We start from the raw sequence: 25372 nt of genomic DNA, 5'->3' as shown, positions 1-25372 counted from the left end.
ACTTTTTAATTGTTCACTAAATCAAATCTGAACACTAGAATCTTCTTAGACGAGGATGTTTATAAAATGAAGTCCGTGGTTTAGGGTAGATCTGGGGTTTCACGCTCTGAGGACGGTTGGTGCTTCGAAATGCAAAACTGAACAGTGATGTTGATGAATAGTGCCCATGGCCACCTAGTGGTGGTGAGGATTAAGAGTTTTTACTGTTATTACAGAACTGGGGACTTTATAATAGGGGCTCATGCGCTCTGTTGCTGGCCATTCCGACTCGTACCAGAGATGGTGGTGGAGCCTCCAGTTTCTGCAGAATTTTTTTTTTCCTCAGTCGTTTGTAACATTTTCGATTTGTCTTTGAAAGCAAATTTGCTTATTCTCTAGATCACAAACTTTCGATTTTTTTTTTTTTTTGAGACGCGTTGATTTTGTTTTTGTGGAATTATCTTTGATTATTGTGGTGTGGTATTGTCTTGTAGATCCATACTATATCCATCTGCAACTTGTCCATTTATTTCCTCAAATGTTTCTATTGTTTAGAAATCCTCTGCTTTTATAAAGCATGGCTGACGTCCAAGACAACGTGAATCTCTTCTTTTATCAACTGATAAGATTGAGCCTGATCATATATGCGTCTTGTCACTTCTGAGGAGGCTAAAAAGACTTTGGCACTTAAGACCCTCCAGGTGACTGAACCATTACACGACTGCACAACCCTGACTAATCTGCAGAGGACAAGACTGCGGCAATGGAAAGTATTTCAAATGAAAGTGACATCTGGCAACTCAACGAATCCTGGAGGAACTCAAGTCTCTACAACGGGACCGGTGCTTTGAATCAGACGAATCCTCTGAAGCGGAATGAAGAGGTGGCGAAGGTGGAGGTGACTGTGCTCGCCCTGGTGCTGTTTCTGGCGCTGGCGGGCAACCTGTGCGTCCTGCTGGCCATCCACACCACCAAACACAGCCAGTCTCGTATGTATTACTTCATGAAGCACCTGAGCATCGCCGATCTCGTTGTGGCTATATTTCAAGTTCTCCCTCAACTTATCTGGGACATCACGTTTCGCTTCTATGGACCGGACATTTTATGCAGGTTGGTGAAATACTTGCAGGTCGTTGGGATGTTCGCCTCCACTTACATGTTAGTTTTAATGTCCGTAGATCGGTGTTTGGCAATTTGTCAACCTCTCCGTTCTCTGCACAGAAGAAAAGACCGTTATTATGTCATATTTTCTTGGATCCTTAGCCTACTCTTCAGTATCCCGCAGATCTTCATCTTTTCCCTCAGAGAGGTTGGCCCAGGAGTCTACGACTGCTGGGGCGACTTTGTGAAACCTTGGGGAGCCAAGACGTACATTACATGGATCAGCCTCACCATCTATATTATTCCAGTTGCCATTCTGAGCTTGTGTTACGGACTGATTAGCTTCAAAATATGGCAAAACTTTAAGTTGAAAACCAGACGGGAGCAATGTATAAGCCTGACGCCCAAAAGCTCCAAAAGCAACACGCTGGCCCGCGTGAGCAGCGTGAAGCTCATCTCCAAGGCGAAGATAACCACAGTGAAAATGACTTTTGTGATCGTCGTGGCGTACATTGTCTGTTGGACCCCCTTTTTCTCTGTCCAGATGTGGTCTGCATGGGACCCAGCAGCACCCCGTGAGGGTAGGTTTAAGTTTATTATAAATTGTGCGCGCCAGTGCGCCAAGGCTGGTGTGAGCCACATGTTATCTTATGCATCTGGGACATTTAGAGACACCAACACAGAATCCAACATCTCCCACACACATTTTCCAGACACTGTAAATTATCATTTTTCAACTGCTCATCCTCCTGGCTGTGCGCATCAGTGCTCTTCACGCACGAGTAGCGCGAGTTTGTGGTGAGTTGCGGCTAATTAAGGAAACAAAAAGACATTTTAGGGGTGAACGGACTGTTCTATTATCTCACATAATCAGATATTTCAGACACTGATTTTGTAAAGCTGAGGTGATTCAATAAACAGGATATATCACACCCATTTATCGGACATTGTGAACGTGTCTTTTCGCAGTTTCAACAGAAAATATCCAGACACGATACAAGGATAATGTAATCTAACTGGATTCGGAATACATGATCATAGCTCTCCAAAGTGACGGACATGTCCTACACACTGAAAACTGTTTTGTTCCTTTTACAAATGTAAAATTCCTCCAGCCGCATATAATATATGCTGAAGAAAATGATTGGGTTTTTAAAGAAAAAAAGTTAATAGTGCCCAAGGAATTTTCCAACTTCCTTCTGACCCTCCTCGCGCTTGCAGAGACCCACTAACGGTTAATCAGTAATCAAATTAGTGTGCGCTACCGCGTGTCCATCAGCTTTGGTGCTGGTGGAGAACGTTGACATTTAACAAGAGCAGCTATTTACTGCATGGTCACGGATATGCTTGGCTGTGGCCACACCCGCAAAAGGTTTTATGTGCCAAGTGTACCTGCACAATTTTGAAAGACTGATTTTGGTCTGCTTTCATTTCATACATGCTGTTTATTAAAGTTTACAAAATGGTACTTTGTAAAACTAGAATTAAAAATAGAACCCCTTCTGGAAAACTAAATAAAAATAAATCACACATATTTAAAAGACTAAGACAAATAATCTCAAGAGCTTTCTTGTTGAGGGAAGACTAAACATTTCTTGGAATGCTGCGTTCTCTCCTGATTTTGGGGTTTGTGTAAATCATCCACCTCAAACGGCATTGTTCACAGCAACAATTTACACTAGACTGCCAGAAGCTATGCAGATGTATTATAAGCAGCGGCTCATTGCTTGATTAAATAGTAATTGGCTCTGACACCACACCTCACTGTGATATTGAGTAGCAGTGGCCAGAGATGATCAACAACTCCAGCCTGTGAATGGAAAAGAAAGTGATTAATTCATTCCCTATTGCATAGGCTGCATCAGAGCAGGCAGGAGAATGATATCTGAACGTGAACAGCACGCATAAATAGCAGGCTTGGCAGTGACATGTGCCAGTGTTTGTGTACAAATAAGAGTGTCATCTGTGTGTGCAGATAAAGTGTCAATTAGAGACAGAAACTGAGCCCAGAACAGACAGCTCAGAAAATAAAAAAAAAACATTCAACAGGAAAAGTCTCTACACTGCAAAAATGTGATTAAAAAGAATGACAAATTTACATAAACAAAACATAAATTATGCAGGTTATACATTCAGTTAATAAATAATGCATTTTTAACCAAAGGATTTATCAATTTGATATGGTTTAAGTCATTTGTTTTGGATTTTGGTTGTCAAGCAAACGGATCAAAGACTTTCCCTTTAAAACTGAAGAAACAGTGGAAAATCAGAAGTCAGAGAGGATCCTGCGGTTAGATTGAATTATTTGTCATTTTTTAATTACTTATTTTTACAACAGGTAACTTGCAAACTTATAGCAGATAACAAAATTGTTCTGGGAATAATCAGCAACTGTATGCATGATTTTACCAGGTTAAAACAAACAGATGCTTTGGATGTTTTCTTGGAGAGAGTTCCTGTGAATGAGAAAGCCGGTGGTGAATACCAACTCTTCTTATTATGACAACAAGCTTTTTTTTTTTTTTTATCAAACAGACAGCGGGAAGAACTGCTTGCCTGGCTTTTTCTGAATATATTCATGGATTTTTATCTCTCTTTCTTTATCAGTTTTTTGCCTGGAGCCAGTAACTTGGGATTTCTTGTAAACACCTTCAGTTACCTTACTGAATAATTACTCTGGGATCCTTGTAAAACAACAGAGTTGACCTCATTTTGAAAATAAAACTTTTGCACAGTTTAAATCAATGAAAAATGTCTTACTTGTGTCTTGTTGCTCCATTTTTTAGGATTTTTTTTTCTTTCCAGCAATAAAATGGAAAGTCATTGCACAAATATACAGCTAAGTTCAACTGATTAAATTAATAAATAGAAGACTCGCCCCATGATAAAAACTTACTGAAATTAGTAAGAACATGAAAAATATGTAAATATGTATATGTAAAAAAAATATATAAACCACTGATTTTGAATTACATTACATCACATTACATTACGGTCATTTTGCAGACGCTTTTATCCAAAGCGACTTAAAATAAGTGTGTTCCACATCGGTAGGCAAAAGAACTTCAGGTCACAAGAAATCATAAGTGCATTTCCTTCCACAACCAAACAGCTAAGAGCATAACTAGTGCTAGAGTAAGTGCGGTAAGTTAGTACCTAGACAAATGGGAAGACAATTTAGAAGACAAAGACAATTTAGGAAACAAATAAGTGCGTAAGGAACTAGGACAAAACAGAATTAAAACTGATCAGTGGCATATGGTATAAGAGGAGTTTTATGAAGCAATTTTCTTTCATTTTATGCACTGTAAATGATGGAATGTCAAACAATGCAGGTCCAAACACTAATTAAGAGTTGTCACTAAGGTGGTGAATTGAATAGATTTGTATAAACTGAGGAGTAAAATGCATGTCTTTATGCTCTATGTACTATACATGCAACATGAAAATACATCAATATTATTTATCTTGCACATGGCTGAAGATATTTTAAAAAATGTGATTATAACTCAAATTATGGTATCCCCTCCTACATTGTATAAGTAGACAATTTAGTGCACCATTTTTGTAATTTATCACTAGTCACAATGTTCCTTTTTAATTTCTTTACCTCAGCTGCCTGAAACACGGACACCTATATTTTCTAATAAGTTTTAAACCAAACCAATTGGTCAACCCCATGAGACCTGTGAGTTATGGATTAATCCTTGCATTACTATAAGACACCCACAACTCTATTATAATTAATACTGTTACCAATATCTATACTAAAGATGGTGTTTACTTTTTGTCACTCCTGTAGAAAGAACAAATAGGCTCTTTTCAGCCATTATATGCCAGCTTCTGGCTGCAGCTTCATATTTCCAGTACAAATATTACAGTGATATTGATCTTTTCATCTCAGTCTCATAGAGACACCAAACTACATCTTTAACAAAAAACCGAGTGGTCCAGAACACATACTTTCACCGTATGAAGTCTTCATCAGCTAACTATATCATTTTCAACATATGCACAAAAAGCTAAATTACACAATTTCTCAAAGTTCCTCCCAGATGAATGAGATGTCTCCTTCATTACATGATAATGCAACAGAGCCGGAACGGTCACAGAGAGGAAGTTTACCATTTTTAGCACCTCATTAGACTTATCAACACGATTTCAGAAACCGCAAAATCCTCCGTTCCCTCTGAGGTTTGTTAGAGGGACATCGGTGGCATCTGTGATTTCACATTTAGCCGCCAGACAAATTTCATTATGTAGCAGACAAAAAACAGATGAAGGTTAAACAGACAAGGTTAGACACAGAAACTCACAGAAAAATTGTGAATGCAAATGTCTTCCTGCTGAGCCTGATGCCGTTGCAAGCTGTCTCACATGTTCAGTGTTCAATTTATGTTCAGAAGGGGCACTTCCCATGTAGCCTCTTTACAAGGAACAAGATCAATTAAAACTCAAAAGCAATTTTAGCTATAAATGTAATTTAATGCTAAAATCCAAACAAGGTTTCTGCTGTTGGCTTGTTTACCATTAGGGAAGAAGAATCAGCCTTAAATAAATTGCTTAGCGGTCTTTTGGGCTGACCAGTATCAACTCTGACAGCCATACGGATGTACCACCCAGGGGATGATTAGGCTGTCTTTTCATTTGCTCTTTGATCTATCATCCCCTCATGAAAGACACCATGAGCCAATTCAGCAAAAGCTCATTCATGATAGTGCCCCCTATTATTCAAATTAGGTTCAGGCTGTGCTCTCATCTGCTTTGATAATAAATCCCTGATAACGACCATTTGGTCTTTTGCACTGTCTGTCTTGCGTTCTAGAGTCAGTAGATCAAAAGTAGATTATTAAACCTACGACACTGTAAAATAGGAAAAACTAAATGGCTTTCTCACTCCCGGACTCATGTTTAGTTTCATAATCTGACCCTTTAAAGACAGCTCTTCTCAATCGTACGTGAGATTTTCATGCCGTCTCAGGGATCATTTATGCTGCAGTTTTTATTACATCTCTGGGGCGGCACAATGAGAATAGCATGGGCTCTGGCAGACCGAGAAAAAGATTAGTAACCACTAAGAAAGGGTTAAATACAGGATACAAACCAATTACGTGAATCTAGACTCATTTGCCAAATGTCAGGTGGACGGTGGAGTTCACAGTGTAAATGTCATCCAGCATGCCACTTCAGGATCCTCTTTGTAATGCATCACGTAACGTTGGGAAAGAAACCTTTCCACTTCTCAGATTCCAAATATAAAAGTATGTTTGATGAAGTCACTTTGTTTTACATAATCATTATCAGCCTGCTTATTGCGTGAAACTTAACCTTTCTCAGGGAACTATGAGATTTAGCAAATTTAAACGAGTGTCACGCTGCTGGCCCGATCTGTTTTACCTCTTTATACAGACCGTGATGTCAGCAAATGAAAGAAAGCCTCCAGCCACAATTACATGGTTCGACCTTTATGATTGGAACATGCAACCTGAGCTTATTCTGCTTGGATAGACTAAAGAAAACAATTGAAAGGAAACAATATGAATCTACAACCATGCCATGAGTTGTCTGAAGCTAAATTCTGACACACTTGTGCTTTGAACTAGTAGTAAATACATACTAGTTATTCTGGTATTTATTTACCGTATGTTCACCACATTAGGATGCATTTCCTAAATATATCTCATACTCATATGTTCCCTGTGTCATATTCCCGTGCTTTATATAGCACATAATGGGAACCTAAAGAAAATGCTCCCCAGTTATATTTGCTCGTTGTAGGATTGATGTCATGAAAAATGGTAACATCAGTTGTAGGATTGATGTTACCCAAAATGGGTAAGTAAGTCCATCCTGTGTTACTTAATTCTTAAATGACAATGTCAGCTCTTCAGAATCCTAACATGCCTATGTTATGCATTTTGTGAGACTGCCATAGATGCTCAAAAATGTTCAAATCGCTACATACAAAAACTTTACGTGGCTATGTTCTCTTTTTAAATTATATTAAACTGTCACAAATGCGACATAGCAAAACTATAACATGTTCACACTTAATGCTGTCATTAGACCACATTCAAGAAAGAGAACCAATTTCAAGTCCTGTCTGACCTGTCCCAAAACTTTTCACATTTTTGAGATTTGGACAAACATACCTGTTATAAGTTTTATTGTCAGACTGCATGTGGAAGTTGATTTGTCATCTTGTCTGCTATTTGTCTGAAGAGACGCATGCTGTCTGGATTAAAATGGACTAATAGATTCATGTTGATGCATTGCTATAGCATAGCGACATCACTTACGTGGCTAAAAAGGTGATTAATGGGCCTTTTTCCACAGCAGACGAGCACAAGTGCAGTAGAGACAGCTGTACTCCACTTAAAGGAGGGCCTGCTCTTGTTCTCACTGGTTCATTGTCGTGGCTCACTGAGACACTTAATGGAACTGAACCACCAATAATTCCACTTTCCCTGCAGTGACAAGTTAAATAGTCTGCTTTTACAAGAGCGCTGATGAGATATGGGATTAGTTCTGAGAGTTAGAGTAAGATCAGGCCTGCATACGTCTACTTTTAGACGTGTGTGACCTGGGTGTGTTCTCACCCAGGTCACACACTGTTTGAACTCATGCCCTCAGGGAGACGTTATAGAGGTCTACAAGCAAGAACTAGCAGGTTTAGGAATAGCGTCTTTCCTAAGGCAACAACACTTTTAAATGAAGCTAAACTTTTTTAACTTTTTAATGATGCAGATTGCACAGATGTTACTTAGCACCTTGCACTTTATGCTCATCAGATCTATCTAGTCATCTATTTATTATCATTTATCACATGCTTTTATTCTTATCAAACATGCTGCTGTTGATATGACAAAAATGGGGGATATTTGCAATGTTTGCATGTGGATGTGTGTGTGTATGTATGGATTGTAAAGATGGACTTTTTAAGTGTATATGTGTTGACGCACTTTACTAGAGTGGCTCTATGAAATCTCATTGTACTAAATTCAATGACAATAAAGGCATTCAATTCAATTTTAGAATAATAATAGAATGATAAAAAGAAAACAATAAAGTTGAACTAAAGTTGTAGGAACTCATCAAACTTGGGGTTGGAGTAGATAGGGTGGGGTTGTCAGGTTGTGGTGAGGAAGGGAGGACACGGATGCGGACTTTCCCAAAAAAAAAACAAGGGTTTAGTTTAACAAAAACAAAGTATCAACATAAAACGCGGCTGAGCCGGAAAAAAACGTAGCTGTGAATAAAAAACAAGGAACTTAACACGGCATGGATAAATACTTAGCTTGAAAACGACGTGGAACGTGGAACATGGAACATGGAACGTGGAACATGGAACATGGAACGTGGAACGTGGAACATGGAACATGGAACATGGAACATGGAACATGATAGTATCGCATGGGTTTACCAACTTGACATGAAACAAAGATCCAGCAAACTGACAGGGGAGGCAGGAAACTAAATAGAGGGCTGGGAGTGATTGGGGAGTGAGTGCAGCTGAGGAAAAAACACAGGTGAAGTGAGTGAACTAATAAACACAGTGCAGGGAAACTAAGGCATGACAAAAAACTAAACATGGGCTGAAAACAAAAGCATAACCTAAAACATGAAACTAAAAACGTGAGTCCATGGGTGTGACAGGGGTTAGGGTTAATCATAACTCCTATAAGGGTTTGTTGTTGTAAATGATCACAAGTTAGATGAAATGAGTTTGCACCAACTAATGTAAATATAAGGCATGTCTGTGTTTCAAAAAGAGTGTTTTGTAGCCCTTACCATGATTGTTTTCTAACTAAACCCATGTAGTATTTTTTTTTTCCCAAACCGAGTGATGTTATTTCTTAAAGCTAACCAGCAAGTGATGATGGTTCATCGTAATGTGTCATGTTTTTTTATGTGTTTTCTATGTAAACAAGACAACAAGCAGGTTGGCATCCATGAGACTGAGGGTTGCATTTGGAAAATATTTCTGTGTTTTAGCCCACACCATGATTGTTTTCTAACTCTAACCAAGAAACGTTTTTTGCCTAAACCCAACTCAGAAAGTGTTGTTAGTAAAGAGTTTCAGTAAAGTTTTACTGTCTTATTGAACAATCATAAAAAAATAGTTCATTCAGTCATACATCAGTTTCAATCTTATGCCCCATGAAGACCATAAATGCCCCACCAACTCTGAGTAACATACGAGTAAAATTTCCCATCTGCTGCTTGTTGGGATGGTACTTTATACATGGCTGGTATTAAAGGGTTTGAACAAACAACAAAGGTGTCAGTATTAATTGGAAGCCAGCCAATATCTTTATTTGTTGGAATAAAATAACTTTTAGACAAATCAAGCTCTATAAGTGACTGCATAACTACCACTGACAATCAGTTTGGTTTTAAAACTATGCATAGCACTGACCAGTGTATCAGTGCACTGAAAGAGATTGTAGAGGCATATAGGAGTCAGGGCTCTACTATAATTTTAGGATTTATTGATTCCTCTAGAGCTTTTGATTGTGTCAATCATTTTAAACTGTTCAATAAACTTAAGCAAAGGGGAGTCCCCAGTAGTCTGGTACTAATCGTAGCCTTTTGGTACTCCAACCAAAGTGTGCGGGTGAAATGGGGTAACATCCCATCTACACCTTTCAATGTCAGCAACGGGGTAAGGCAGGGGGGGATTTTGTCTCCTGCCTTGTTCAACGCTTATATGGATGACCTGTCAAGACATTTGGGGACATGTCAAACAGGTTGTATGGTTGGTGATATGATGATTAATCATTTCTTATATGCCGATGACCTTACCATTCTATCTCCTAGTAGTAGTGGGTTCCAACAGCTCCTCAATATCTGTTCTGACTATGGGTTAGAGTTTGATATTAAATATAATGCTAAAAAGAGTGTGGTAATGATCTGTAGAACCAAGGATGATCTGAAAATTAAGTTCCCTCCTTTCTATTTATCTGGAGAAGAGCTGGGAGTAGCTAATGTCACAAAATACCTGGGGCACATCCTAACTGATACGCTGGAGGATGACGCTGACATGAGCAGACAGAGGAGAGTGCTATATGTCCAAGCTAACATGCTGGTTAGAAAATTCCATCACTGCACTACAGATGTTAAAGTTAACCTGTTTCGAATTTACTGCTCCCCTCTTTATACAGCTCCACTCTGGGTTAGATACAAGAAGGAGAGTCTGCTGAAACTGAAGGTAGCTTATAATGACTGTCTCAGGATTCTCCTAAAGAAACCAAGGAGTACTAGAGCAAGTGGTTTATTCTGCAATCTAGGTCTTACTACTTTCATGGCACTGCTGAGAAATCTTACTTTTAATTTCATGAGCAGGCTTGACCGTGCAACAAATGAGCTTATTGCACAATTAGTTGATCCTAGTCGTAGCTCTGTAAGGTACATGTCTATGATCTGGGAACATCTGGTATGAGTGCCTTCATTAGCTCCCCTTTTTTAGTATATGTATATATGAATGTGTAATGTATTGTATTAATGATGTATGTACTGTAATGTTTCCACTATGGGCCTTGAGTCTGTAATAAAGTTTATATATAATCCAGTGAAAATAGGTATTTCATTTTTGTCATCTACAACAGTAACTTCTCCCTATTTCCCCCCCCCACACACAGCCATGCCCTTCATTATCTCCATGCTACTGGCGAGCCTCAACAGCTGCTGTAACCCCTGGATCTACATGTGCTTTGCTGGGCATCTCTTCCACGACCTGAGGCAGAACTTCCTGTGTTGTTCTGCTCGCTACCTAAAGTCATCCCAGTGTCGCTGTGAGCGTGACTTTGACTCCAGTCACAAGAGCAACTCCTCCACCTTTGCCATTAAGAGCACTAGCAGTCAGAGGAGCATCACACAGACTTCCACCACATAAGCACCTGCCCCCACCTTTTCCCTCTCTTAAGCCACCCACGCAGCTTTTCACTACATGCTGTCGCCCATAAATATTTCAGCACTTCGATTTCTTCAAATACCTCTCACCACAATGTTTGCTGTTAAAGCCCAAAAGGAGGAAATCAACAAAAAATATCACAAAACTTTTATTTCAGTACACATTAGAAACTCAACAGTAAAATAGAAACTTGTGATTTAAAGGGGACCTGTTGTTCTTTTAAAAAATATGAGATAGTCATGAACAAACTTGAAAAATTAAATATATCTTTTTTAGTTTTTTGTTCACATTTTTCTTGAGTCAGATCTACAGATGTATGTCTTTGTACAGAAAAAGTATGAAAAGAGAGTATCTGAAGAATTTTGACGTATTGTCAACCGCACCATTGATTTATATTTTGTCACCAGCAAAGCTTATGGATTCTATGTGTCTGTGTAATAATGAAATTGTTCTGATATAAATACTATGTACCTTGTTGTTCACTTTGCTACATTATTGCACACATTTAACTGTTACTGTTAGACGTGAGATGTCATGGCTTTCACTGATGAAGATTTGTTAAATGATCCAAAAACAAATAAAGAATTAAAGCAACAACAAGTGCAGATGACATTATTATATACACTCGGCTCACTCTCTATGGGGCTCCTTTTGCCTTCTGAGCAGACTGAAGGCATCCTCTGTCCTGGGGAAATTTTGGGTTTAAGTCATTTTTGTCTGCAGCACATTCAAATTTCAAACATCCTGCTCATCCCAAGGAAACTGCGGCGGCTACAGGAGTTAACGAATGTAGCTCAGGTGCCCGGAGGTTTGTTACAACTGTGGCTGCATCCCAATAAAAGTAAAATGGTAAGTGAGTCGCATTAATATGGCACCTTTTTTAACAAAGTAAAGGTTTTACAGGGTGCTTTATATCTCACACACACACACACACTCACACACACACACACACACACACACACACACACACACACACAGAGTCATGCATTTATACAGCACCAAAAGACAGTAACATCACAAAATAGTGATCCCTGTATGTCTCGAACAGGTCAGTTATTGTAGGAATATTCAACTGCATTTTCATACACTCAAGTGCAAATGCGAATATCGATTTTGATCAACTTTCACAAATTTACTGTAATTATTAAAAGTTTTAGATTTAGGGAAAACTTTACGTCATTTACACTGGTGTGCATACATTTGTGTACTGTTCAACTAAATTTTGAGTTTCCCCTTTGGCAAGTATAACAGCTTGGAACAGCTTTTATAAAGTCTGTTATGTCTCAACAGGGGCATATTTGTTTTATGTCTACCAAATGCTTCGAGCTCTGGGACATTTTGGACCATCTGGTAGGCACCGCATATACTGGGCCACACATTTTCAGTGATGTTAATGTTGAGGGACTGTGAGTGTCAAACAGGGCAGCTAATATCTATTCTTTTCATAAAACTCTGTGTCCAAACATACTTCAACTCACTTGTTGCCGAGATGTGGAGAAGGTGACGAGGGTCATCTTGTGCCTGTGTGCACAGTAGAAAAAGTTAACCACCAGTCCAAAGTATGCTAGAAAATCATGAGAATATTTTACCGTCAAACAGGGGCTTTAATGGAGACAAATTATTCCCTCTTCCAGCAACTTCTTCTTCTTCCAATTAGTCACACATTTATTCAAACTTACCCTTTTGGGGCGTGGAGTAAAATCAGTGTGGAACTCCATTTCCCTCTTGGCCTAGGAGTCTGCTAAAAAGTATTCAATAACCTTTAGAGCACTTGACGGGCAATCTTATTCTCAAATACTTATAAATCCCTTGTCTGCAGTTGGATCAGGTTCAGCAAGCTCCTTTTTAAGGCAACATGTCATTGCATATCATATGTTGAACAGCCCAGGCTGTTAAAATATGCACTGCAGAGCTGCTGGCTGGTTAATGACACCATTACATATGGCCAGTATTTTTAACAGCTGTTACTGGTGCTGTACTGATGGTGCATTCCCGATAAATGGGAAATTTGAATATCTAATGTTTGTTTGTTAAAAAAATGAACGAATGCTAATGAGAAGTCAGATATCCTTGCCAGGATATCAATCATCAAGTACAGGTATTATAGGCTAACTTAATTCCTAGCTGAACTATATAACAAATTATATGATTTGATGTTGGTAGCAAAGCAAAAAGCAAGAGCAAAAGAGTTTCAACTTCCTACTGCCAAGGTGCAGCAAATGTAGCATAATCTGATGTAGAGTTTGATGGAAATATTGAGAAAGTTCCCCTGCAAATCCCAAAGGCTCACATTTTCAAATAGAGATTTCTGAGTTGGCAAGTGCTTCAGACACCCAAATACGTTCTCAAGTACTGAAAAAAATAATTTTAAGTTTTTAACATCACATATTCTCTTTGATTTAACTTTCTGATAAGAGTAGCATACGGCCGATGGTTGTTGGTAAAAGGTTTGGTAAGTTATGTCATTAGTGAAGTTGTTTGAAAAATACTCTCTTCTCTGCTTAAATAATAGAGGTGCATGCAGGTATGCATCAGCCAGGTTCCACCTGTCTGTCATTAAAACTCATGGTCAGCTATCTGGACCAGGCTCAGACTCCACCTTATCATAGACTCACCTTCCTGGTCAATCTCTACATAACTCATGTTTATGAGTTATTGTTTCGCTGTATTTACCTGTATTCTCTGGATACTCCAGGCCCAGCTATCACCTCCCACCTCTGGACCATAGTACTGAACAACCCATTTGCAACAATCAGCAGCTTTTATTGGGCCCTGGATGAAAACCTTTTGATGTCAGATGGAACAAGAACCAAATGACTTTCTGAACTCTGCACCTGCACCTTTTCTTTCCCATTTCCTAAATGGATCTGTTGAATAAGCTCCTGCATTAGAATCTGCATGGCTATTCATTCCTGACCTCAAATCTGAAAGTAGCCACAAGTCTAACATGCTAAAAGAAAAGTCATTTGAGAGCTTAACAGTCTTTAATGTGTTTAAACCTTTGCATAGTACCCCTATTTAATAAAGCAACGCAAAAAAAAGAAAATAGAAATAAAAATTGTTTTTATGGAGAGCTTATCTGACTTCAGCTTATTCAGAAATATCATTATCATTGTCATTATTCAATTGGTATTGATAGGATAAAATAAATCATTCAATTGATACCAATGTAAAGGCTCTTCAAAAAAATCATGAAAAAATGATGTATACATGTACCGTTTATCTTGAGAAAAAATGAACAACGAGACGGGTTTAGCTATGGATGTGCTTAAATGAGTGATTCAAGGCTCTATGTTATTTTTTTTTTAGACATCTGACTTCAGTAACTGTTTTATAATTTTTTACCACAATGATGCTTTTACAGAGTATGATATTTCTGAGCAGCATATATACTAACTGTGGGGCAAACAAAATGAAAAACAACAGGATCATAAACAAAGAAGGGTGTGGTGACACTGAATCATCAAGAATGGGTCTCAGACACAAGGAGAAACACATGAAAGATGCACAATAGCATCCTCTAGTGGGTCACACTTCACGGTCAGTGCTTCCAGGATGACTGGGGGTTTTAAAAATAACACTGAATCACATGTTTGGTGCAAAAAGTTTCTGATAAACCTCTGAAAACACAGAATACATGCTTTCAATAAACTTTCAATCATACGCTGCTCCAGTGGTGCAACATTTTCACAACATTTAATGTACATATTGCCTTTTAGTAAGTTACTCAGTAGTAACGAAGGTATTGTACTTTTCTACTTCTCAATCTAAATAATATAGCAAAAGACTGAATCAACAAATCAAACAAAGCATATTTTCTTGTTCTGTCAGTAGTTAATCAACACAATCCATACCTGACTGAAACATTCACACAAAAAAGTTTATTATTCCATTCACGACACACAAAATAAATTATTTGCAAGACTGTCCCTGCCCTTCCAGATGTTTGATATTTTGGAAGAACCAATGCAAAATATATCAGAAAGCAATTCAAAGCATGTAAAGAAAACTGACAATATAACACCATGTTGTTGTTTTCTATCATAACTTTCATTCTCTTAAAGTATTTGGTGTACAACATGAGGTAAGTCAATACCATAAAAATAAAAAAAAACAAAGGTTATAAAAGAAATGTTATGCCCACAGGAGGATCATCCACAGGTGGAGCAGTGTTGGGCATTTCCTTCCTTTTTCTGTAAATGAGTAGCCGTTGGTTGAGATGTTTTGTGAATCAAATAAATGCAAATTGTCTGATCCTCCTCACGACAGCCAGCCCTCCTTTTCCTAAGTGAGAAGCATCTAGAAGTGCCAGAGCTGTCAGGGAGCCATGTTGCCTGCTGCAGCTGTCACAGCACTTCTGGTAGCAAAATGCACACTGGGTATGTCAGGCCTCAGATCTCTGAGGTTAGAGGGTGGGGAACAGCGTGTAATAATGGAAAGAGGAGGAGGGCAAAATGCCAGGGCTGATTTTCTGGTGTATAAAAACATATCACACTTTATCCAATCTTACTTTAAACTCTACTTTATAAGTTCTTAGACTTCTTTGCGTAGTGCCACACGCACACTGCTGAAAATCTTGCCGAGGGCTTCGAAGAAGGGATCGCAGAAGGTCTGAATGCAGAGGGAGTAAATGCGGCTGATACACTGCGACTCGATCAGGCAGCTCTTGATGCAGGGAACCACAGCCCATATGTGGCAGAAGGAGATGCAGGCAAACAGGAAGCCCCAGAGCAGAGCGACAGGGATACCGAAGACAGCAGACAAGATGCGGTAGCACCAGTATTTGGACACAGTGAAGGTGGTGTAGCTGAGCTTCCACACCCCATCTAGACTGTGTGTACCATCAGGCTCAGCAATGACATCCTCAAACTCCACCTAGTAAGACATTTTGAAGAGGCAGTAATTAGTACATATCCCTCCAGACATGCAGCTTTTATCTCTCTACAAATTATATGCATGTGTCCATGATAAGTGAAGTTTGTGCTTTTGAAAGCTGAATAGTTAGGTCAAATTTATGCAGAGAAACTAATTATCTGTCCACTTCATGCACTTTCGGAAAGGCAAAGTTGTAGAGTGGTGTTTAATGCTGCACCCTGATCAGTCAAGATGCTCTGCTCCAGCACATTTCTCACCAATCAAAGTTAGGCTCATGTAAAATTCATGAGTTCAACTCTACAACGGTCCAACGGCTTTCATTATATGTCACCTGCTCTTTCGGAAAACCTGGCCATCACATTCTCAGAGACTCAAACAACAAAAACAGCTTGTCAGTAATCATACTTCAACAGGCAGACTCACTGCACATCTAAAACCTTTTCTCAGCTTCCAGACCATCGACCAGGCTCAGTGTGTGAAGGAACAAGAGTGTTTTTTACTGGAGAGAAAGCATGCCGAGATCATCCTCTGAATGAATGGTTGGACATAAACAGCAAAAAAAAATTCTGAACAGTCTTTTTCACATTTTGGAGGATTGCTTGAATCAAATTCTTTAAAGAAAAAAAAAAGCTTGTTAGAATAAGTAGACAAATACCCAAGTGGTTCATTGCTGTCAATTTGAATTCCCAAACTGAGATTAGACTAATTAGGGGAAGTGTTTTAATACACATTAATGAGCCATTTATGGAAAGCAAATTGATTTAAAATCCCACCAGAAAATGCTTGTATTGAATTCAAATGCGAGTGCTCAGTCAACTTTAAAATTAATTTCAAGGTGAGCTTACAGTTAACAAATGTGCAATCATTTGTTAGTGTGTTGTCATTTGTTTCTGACAACAGACGAGCAGATCTGTAAATTGTTCCAAACTGAGTCATGGGCTCAGTAAACAGGCTCAACTCATAACTAGTAATGAACCATTCATACAGACCATGTTTACATTTACCCTCCAGTATCAAGCAAAATATAATCTTAAAGTATATTTGGTCTTTTCTGTAAAAAGATATTTTGTTTTGGTTACATTGCCACAATTAAAGTATACCCGGTAACTTTAGTAAAACATGGTGGCACAGTGTATCAGTTTCAAACTCCTCTAACCCATTCCCAAAATAAGCTTTGTGCTTTGCACAAGCAACAGGAATAGCTCTTGGTCTATTTCGGGATTTTTAAGGCAGCACAATAACCTGTTCTCCTGTCTTTGTTCCCTGCAATCACATTATATAATTTCTCCACATGTTCATACATGCAAAGACAAGGGTTACTCTTTTAAACCTTTCTATGACAGTTTGTTGTTTCCATGCTGCACAAACCTTCACCACGTCCTCATTGATCTGCTTGGGGTCTCGGTTAATTAAATCAATCTCTTTGGTATGGCTATCCTTCACAATCTTCTCCTCATTGGCGTTGTACTGGTACTGATCTGCCATGGTTGGGGTGCAGATCTTGGTCTGGTCAGAGACAGAGATGATAAGCCTTTCTGGACACTGCCCGCTGCTGCCTCAGTTCACTTCTGACCCCTGTAGGAAGACTGACGCTCCCGTTGACATGCCAAGGGACAGCTGTTGCAGGCGTCCTAGTAAAAATGGAGACCCTACCCCACCCTGTGCACTCAAAGAGACCCACACACAGAAAGTTTACACTCACACGCATGCACACATTGTAATGAACACAGGCAAAAAAGGAATGCCTTAAAGGAGAACCCAGAGTTGTGTCATATTTCACATGGAGTTGTCAAACTAACAGGGCTGGGTTTGGCACAGTAGCACTAACTTCCACTACAGAGTGAGGCAGTAAGCTTAAAAACACCCTCATGGCCTGGCTTTAGCTGGGACCAACTTAAAGTGGGTCTTATGATTGGCCATCTGTACTTTCCCATTGTTACAAGAAAGGGGGATATGTGATTTATCATACACTTCCCTAAAGAGCAGTTTTATCTGCTTCACTGATGATTCATTTGGAGGGTTTGATTGGAAAACTTTGCTAATATTTCATGCTAAATGTATTTTCAACCAATAATGTTTCATTACAAAATACAACACCCACAAAACATAACAGAGCAGTGGAAACTAAATTAATTTTCCATCACTGGAACTCAGAGAATGGAAATAATGTGACTCGCTTGATTAGCTGCTTTCATGATGGCAATCAAAACAATAACATGACTCTATTGCCTTCATTTTCTTCAGCCTCTTCTGATATTTCAGATTTTAGTGAGGGTCCAAGACACAAAATTAGATAGTATCCCAAAATAAAACTCAGTCTTCCGCCTTCTTTAAACTGTGCAGTTGTTGCCATCTATCATTGCTTTCCATATCAACATGCTGCATAAACAAACTTATACAGTGGAGCTGCCAAATAAAGTGGAGTGAAGAGAGGGTGGGGCAGAGATAGTCCCCGTGAAAGGCGGTACAAAAGCTCCCTGCGCTCGCAGCCTTCTGTTGCTATTTATCTCAGTCAGATGTGTCTAAGAGAAGAACAGGAAGCGTGACTCCAAAGCGTGGATTGGCATTTCTTGTCCCAGTTCCCTGGTGGCAACGAAACATATGAGGAGGGAGAGGTAGAGTGAGATCAGAGTGCATGTGATTGGGTGCCAGGCCAATTAGAGGACTATTCTTGGCGTGGTAGTGGAGAGTGAAGAAGACAGTTAGGAATGAAGGCAGGCAGACAGAAATAGCTCTGCAGAGGGCGGTGGTGGGCATACCTCAGCATTCATGGGTGTCTATACAGTTATCTGAAACTGCACTTGCTCTTATGGTCCAATAAAAGCAGACAAACCCACAGACCTTAGAGTGAAATGGAGTGTAATGTGTAGAATGAGTATCACAACTCAGGTTATTTAACAAATAATGCTGGTGCTTTCTTTGCAAAGAGCAGAGTTGGGTGTTTTATGCATGAATTCCTTAGAGAAGTCAGTAGTTTATAAACAATCACATTAGTCTACAATCTGTACAAATTAGGAGACTACCAGAATTTCACAGATTTTCAAAGTAAAATTGAGCCAGCAGATAGCTAAATTGTTCCTCATATATTTATATATATATATGTATTTACTTTCTACTTCAAATTGATGCTATAGCTTCCACTGAAAGAGCGTTGAGCCAGATTTTTCTGTTTTTGCTGTGTGTGTATATATAGGCAAGACAAGTTTATTTGAAGACCACAATTCGTGCACAAGGCAATTCAAAATGCTTATAATTGCTTATAAGTGCTTATATATTTATATAAGTACACAGTACTGTACTTAGTTTAGCTCTATGTGACTCATACATGTCTTTTAAGTTCCATTCCCTTTAATCCTGGCAGTTTTACATCAAAGAGTACAGTCACATAAATACTATTATCCATTCAGCATATCTGAAAGAGCAAACATTTGATCCATTTTGTTTTTTAATATAGGTGATACTCAAACAAATCGCACATAAAATGTACTGATTGTTGTCGTCATGAATAAACACTGATCACACACATGGGAAAAGTAGTTTTCACACTTTCAAACCAACATTAAAGAAAATACTGGGGATGTCTGGTAAGGGATTTCAATTGTAATTTTCATTCCACAGAAAGGTAAATCATCTATGTGGTGTAGATTTCAAACAAATGTAATTTTTTTTCCCTGGACAAGCCCCAAGAGACTGCTCAGATCTGACCAGCATGGAGGGGCTGCCAGGAAAAAGCTTTTGCTGTCCAAAAAGAGCATCAAAGGATAACTACAGTTTGTCAGTTTATTTTGCAGTTTTTCCAGAGGTCTCTGCTCCAATCAAACTGCCCAACAGATTGATAACTAATGTGTGTACAAATAAAAGCAGGATTGTGGAAATTTATAAAACTGAGAATATGCATGGCTCTTAAACACCTCAATAAGTGTGAAACTGCTCAAACCTGAAAGAATTTGATTTTTGTTTTCCGCTCCCATCTGCTCTGGATGATGAACTATTTGCATTTAAAAATGCTGCTTGCTCGCATTTACTGGACCTGGCAACGAAAACACTTGCAAAACAAGTGCAATTTCACTTAATGTTTCAGGTAAATTGAGACACTCGTTTTAAAAAGGGGTGAGGATCTCATTATTTGGTGGTTTCATCTGGAGATTCACAAGAGAAGGAAAACTATTAGAAAGGGAAAAAGTAACAGAGGCTGCTCATTGTGTTAAGACCAAAGGACCCTGATAAATGGGAATAAACAAAAGACAAAAAATGTTTGGACCAGAAATGCAGCAACAAGGTCCTTCAATGATACCAGAACAGTTATCCTCACACATGAAGCTGTTTATCAAACAATTCAATTCAGTTTTACTCATATAGTGCCAAATTACAACAAATTTCATCTCAAGGCACTTCAAAGATACTGCCCAACAACTGTCAACAAATAATAATAATAATAATAATAATAATAATAATAATAATAATAATAATAATAATAATGCTGTTATGAAATGTCGTAATGTGGGGTTGCTTTTTGGGATTCTTAATTCAACCACTAATTCTGCATCATGTTGAAGAGTGCTTGAATGACATTCTTCTGACAGAGTTCAAATGAGCCTAAAAGTTGACCTGTCAAGTGTCCTTCAGCAAGATACAGAAACATTATCCAAACCACGATTGCATTGTTTGTTGGGGAATCTGTGTATGAGGGGAAAAAAAGAAGTTCTGCAGTAAAAAAAAAAAAAAAAAGAACAATTCGAGGTTTAATGACCTACAAAAGTCAAAGTCTGACTGAAATGTCATTGAGGGATTTGAAATGGGCCATACTCCTAATTAACCATGTAAGAGCCTTGGAGATTAAGTAATTTGGCATTAAACAGAGGCCATAATCAAATCTAATTATTTCTATTAAAGGGGCAATACTGTTCCTGAGGCTAATGATGTGCATTTCTGATGTGTGAATTTGATATTTGTATTTAAGTAAGTAGTTAAAAATGTGTTTCCCATTTTTGTTATTTTCCTTTGTGTAAGGGAACTGTTTAATAGAGTATCAAATATTTGCTTATCTAAATGGGTTCTAAATAATGACAGGACTTACCAAGAAGTGTGATTGTTTCTCCTTATGACTCCATTTCATAAGAGATTTGACAATAACTTGAGATGTACAAGATTGGTGTAAAACTTTTTGCTATCCAACTGAACGTACCCTATTCTGAGTCAAAGTCACATACAGGCGCACACTCAATGACAGACCTCCCCAATAGAAGTAATACCTTTATTGAACTTATTCCAGTGTTAATTCTACAGAACACCATTACAGCAATAATACCAATCTACCAACAATGTTAAGGCCCGTTATTCGTCAGATCCAATTTTCTGTGCAGACAGTTTGCCAGATGATTTTTAAAATGTCCTTGTTATGCAACTTTTTTTTCCATCTGTGCACTGGGTAGTTATATGCATGTCTGCAGCCATTTTTGGCTCCTGGTTTAGCAAGTCAGAAGTTTTAAACCATAATGTCCTCAAAATGTAAAATTTGTTGAAACATCAGCATGCCAATTATTATGACTGTTACCTTCTGTTCAGATCAATTATTTACACAGCATAAATATTTAGTTCTATCTGTTTTCATCTTTTGCCAGATGGATAGATATTTGACCACAGCACTTCCCAAGACTGGTAAAGAAAGGACTGACAAATATGTTCAGTATGCTGGCCCACACAGTCTGGATCCAGTGCATATTGATGAGAATGAGCTGCACACAGGGCACGATCAGCCTGGAAGGACACAAAGAGGAGGATAAAACATGATCTAATTTAATAAATAGCATATTAAAATCGCTCTATCCTTCCTAATGCAGTTCTCAAAGGGGAACTGAACTGTACTGGGGAAAATGGAGCAAGCACCTTTACAGATGTATCAAAATTAATTAGCAGTATGTTTAGCACCACATGCTCATTCAGTATAACAGTCATACCAGATGTGAAGGCAGCTGAGTACAGCAAAGAGGAGCCCTGCTGCCAGTGACACCGGCACTGCCAGCAGGAGGGAGATCAGGCGGTAGCACCACAGTCTGGACACCTCAAACAGGGCGTGACTCCACAGCCAGACTTTATCAAAGCTTCGCACAGAGGGGGGTTCTGCAATCACATCCTCAAACATAACCTAAAGGCACACACACAGACATACTTAAAATGATTTCCATGTATTTTCATTTCCACATAAACACTGTTGCTATAGCAATACACTGCTGAAACCTAACTTGTACTATGACCATGTTGGATTGGATACCTGTTTGTCGAGTACAACAATGTACTAAAGGATCTTATGCAAACAAAATTAGCTCTAGCTGTTGGATAATGTCCACTTGAGGTCAGCATTGTGTTAGACACTGATATCTAAATAGTGTTTCCACATAAGTTACCTGTCTGTGCTGATTAAGAAAAAAAGAGCTGAGAGAAAGTCATGTGATTCAGCATATCAATAATTAATTAAGCCTATGGATTCTTCAGGATCATAAATATTATGCTTATCATAAATGTATTTGCCTCAGAATGCTTCACAGAGACACAAAGAGTGGTAGAAGTTCATTTTATTGACATTTCTGTTTCTCCACTCCAAAATGATGGATTGAGCCCCAGCTTTTGTCCTGTGCTTTGTGTTTTCTATGTGTGTTTTAAGTCGTCCTCATGATGGTGCACATGAAATACCTTGAGATTGTTGTTGATTCTTTTGGGATCCCTGTCTTGAATCGTAGACTTTACATCACTGTAGGTGGAATGCAGATCTTCAGAGTGTACATCCACCTTCACGTCCATCAGTTCCTCGGACAGTCTTGTGTCTTTCAATCTCTCGTCCTCCATTTCCACTCAGCTGAGCTGTGTTCCTGCTTTCTATCGGTGGAGACATAAAGGATGAGCAGCTGAAATGGGAGGATGGCTGGCTTGTTGCTGACACCCAGGTGGAACATAGTACACTGATGACTGCCCTGACCCCTTCTGAGGAATGCCTTTATTGGCTGTGGGTGACACAGTACACACACAGTCTCATTTATACTTGCATGAGAAGTATCCATCACTAATGGAATGAAATGAACCCTGACTTCCTCATAAATATTGTGGGATTGATGATGAGAGGGAGTACTGTGTTCCTGCCATTATCGTAGAGTCTTCTAATCAAAAGGACTGTGGTATTGGGTTTTTTTGTAGTTTTTGGCCATTGAATGCATACATTCCACTAACTTCTTGCACAGAGCTGTCCTACTAATTGCTTATCTGAGCTGGAATTGAGCTGGAACAGGGCAATCTCTCAAAATTCCCTCAGGGTCTAATCTAAATGTTCCACAGTGCATCACAAAACAGGCTTCTTGCATATTATTTCACACAAATGAATTCAACGGTAAGTACTCTTCAACTTTTTAAGCACTGCCATGTGTTGCCATGCATTACATGGTTTTTCAATTGTACTTCTACTGTCACTTTTGTATGTGCTGTGGGACATATTACAGAAAAAAATCACTTTATGTTCATGGGAGCATATATTTGGGTGTCTGCAGTCACTATCGACTGACCAACCCCACACAAAGGGTGGTTAGGTTAGAAAATATGTCACTCAGTGAGCTTTTCAGATATGTAGATTTTTTTCCAGGATTCACATGCCCAGCTCAAAATAGTAAAATATCCGTCCTCATCTTTATCTCCATCCAACTTCAACCTCACATTTTGCTTTGGGTTTTTGCTTTGCTGTTTCTGCAAATTCTCAACAGCAGATCTATGGTTCACCTAATAAATTTAAAGAATAATGTACTGGAGCATGCCTTTACAAATATGAACGTATAACTTTGGGGAAACTTTCACCATACAAACAACAGCTGTTAATGTTACCTCGCAGAGAAGCGCAGGGTTTATGCAGCTGATGTGTCTGAGGAATTCATTTGATTTTTTTGAATGGCATATAAAATGGTCTTGTGGTCACTGTGTTTCTGTCTGTGGTGTGGAGGTTTAACAACCTTGAGTACCAGCTGTCCACAATCAATGACAAGAAAAATGTTGAAATGTAGATTTTAGAGAATGAAATTGCCATCCAAGTACATGCACTTAGAGTGGTATGTTCTGGTGTGAGCTCTAAGGCTATTTACTGTATGTTTTCTTGCACAGTAATACTGTAATGCGCTTCAAAGTGCTAACTGAGCTCAAAGAGGGGCAGAGTGCATATAAGTAGGTCACGCCATACCTTAAAACTGACAAAGAAAAGACGTGTAAATTCATGGTGGAAAAAAGTAGCTTCTGTACTGTCTTAGTTGTGTTTTTCATTTCATTGTGTCACCTTGGGAAAGAGGGCTTAATATGAATCCTTTTATTATGATACCATTAAAATTGCTTCACATGTTTTGTTGCTGTGCCTTTGGCACTGGGAGTTTTCCCCTTACAGTACAACCCTCTCAAACCTGCCTTCAGCAAGACCACCCAATAGACACAGATTAACATAACAAATATTCTTCATCTAAATTTATTTGCTTTAATATCTCACAAAACCAACTGCTAATCCCTCATGCATGCTTGTCCTGTCTGAATCAATAAAATGTGTCTGTCATACATTCTGTGGATCTATCATTCATCTCTGCTTTATACATATTAGCTAAAATTCTCTTTGTTTGCACCAATCTCAAGGACAAATATGGCCATTCAATATTTCACCGACAGAGAGCAATATGACACTTGTCAATCATGTCAATATTGACCCTACTGTGACTTCTTTCAAAATTTGGGAAAATGTCATCACAGACTGAGCAGACAACACAAATCTGACTATTTAGTGTAAATTCAGTTTTGTGAAAGACGTCCAAACTGATAGAATGGAGGAAAATCCACTGGCATAGAAGGTGAATAGCACACCCTGTTGGCCAAGAAATGTATGTATGTTTGTATTTTATTTTTCTTGCTATTATATAAACTTTAAACCAGTGGTTGAATTAGCTGCATTGTCCACTCAAACATACATAATAAGGTAATCTTCTCACATAAGTGAGTTGCATCGGTACAGCAATGGTTATCTTCTGCAACAATTTAAAGGATAAGACCGGTTTTTTGACATTGGGCCCTTGATTTCACATTATAACATGATGTTCTACTCACCCCTGCTTATTGTTGGTCATTTGGAGCTGTTCCGAAGATATTCGCGAGGCGTCTGGCTGCTCTCTTGAGATATTCGGCCATGAAACGGTTTCCTATGGGCAATGTTATACAAGCACAAACTATGCTGTTTATAATTTATTAATTACTGTACACTAGCACTGATAACGTACAGGTGCGTCGCTTACTTAAAAAAATCCGGGTTACTAATTTTGAATTTTAGCCGAATGCATAAATAGGCAGCAGGTCTGTGGGCTGTCTGTGGCAGTAGCACGACGAGGACGTCAGTAACACCCACTTTACGACAAAAAAAATCAAAATTACAGTAACCCGGATTTTTTTAAGTAAGCGACGCACCTCCACGTTATCAGTGCTAATGTACAGTAATTAATA

At 38.7% G+C, this 25372-nt stretch overlaps 3 protein-coding genes across 3 annotated transcripts; 1 reads left to right on the top strand and 2 right to left on the bottom strand.

Moving 5' to 3' along the window:
* The first annotated feature begins 407 nt into the window (after positions 1-407).
* oxtra (oxytocin receptor a) lies at positions 408-11577 on the top strand. The gene is made up of 2 exons (XM_075460969.1): positions 408-1661; positions 10722-11577. Exons 1-2 carry the CDS (start codon positions 743-745, stop codon positions 10973-10975), a joined length of 1173 nt encoding a protein of 390 aa, XP_075317084.1. The 5' UTR covers positions 408-742; the 3' UTR covers positions 10976-11577.
* A 2381-nt stretch (positions 11578-13958) lies between these two features.
* On the bottom strand, positions 13959-17556 carry cav3 (caveolin 3). The gene is made up of 2 exons (XM_075462130.1): positions 17237-17556; positions 13959-15868 (listed from the first exon to the last, which is right to left on the bottom strand). Exons 1-2 carry the CDS (start codon positions 17351-17353, stop codon positions 15527-15529), a joined length of 459 nt encoding a protein of 152 aa, XP_075318245.1. The 5' UTR covers positions 17354-17556; the 3' UTR covers positions 13959-15526.
* Positions 17557-21465: 3909 nt separating this feature from the next.
* LOC142376581 (caveolin-2-like) lies at positions 21466-24404 on the bottom strand. Its single transcript, XM_075459985.1, is given in 4 exon segments — positions 21466-21625; positions 21826-22013; positions 22559-22741; positions 24378-24404. Coding segments are annotated over 4 exon segments (558 nt in total).
* Positions 24405-25372: the final 968 nt, after the last annotated feature.

The sequence above is a fragment of the Odontesthes bonariensis genome, chromosome 3 (assembly GCF_027942865.1).
Source record: "Odontesthes bonariensis isolate fOdoBon6 chromosome 3, fOdoBon6.hap1, whole genome shotgun sequence".
Lineage (NCBI taxonomy): Eukaryota > Metazoa > Chordata > Actinopteri > Atheriniformes > Atherinopsidae > Odontesthes > Odontesthes bonariensis.
Note: the sequence above shows the minus strand (reverse complement) of the source record. Positions and strands in the feature narration are given on the sequence as shown.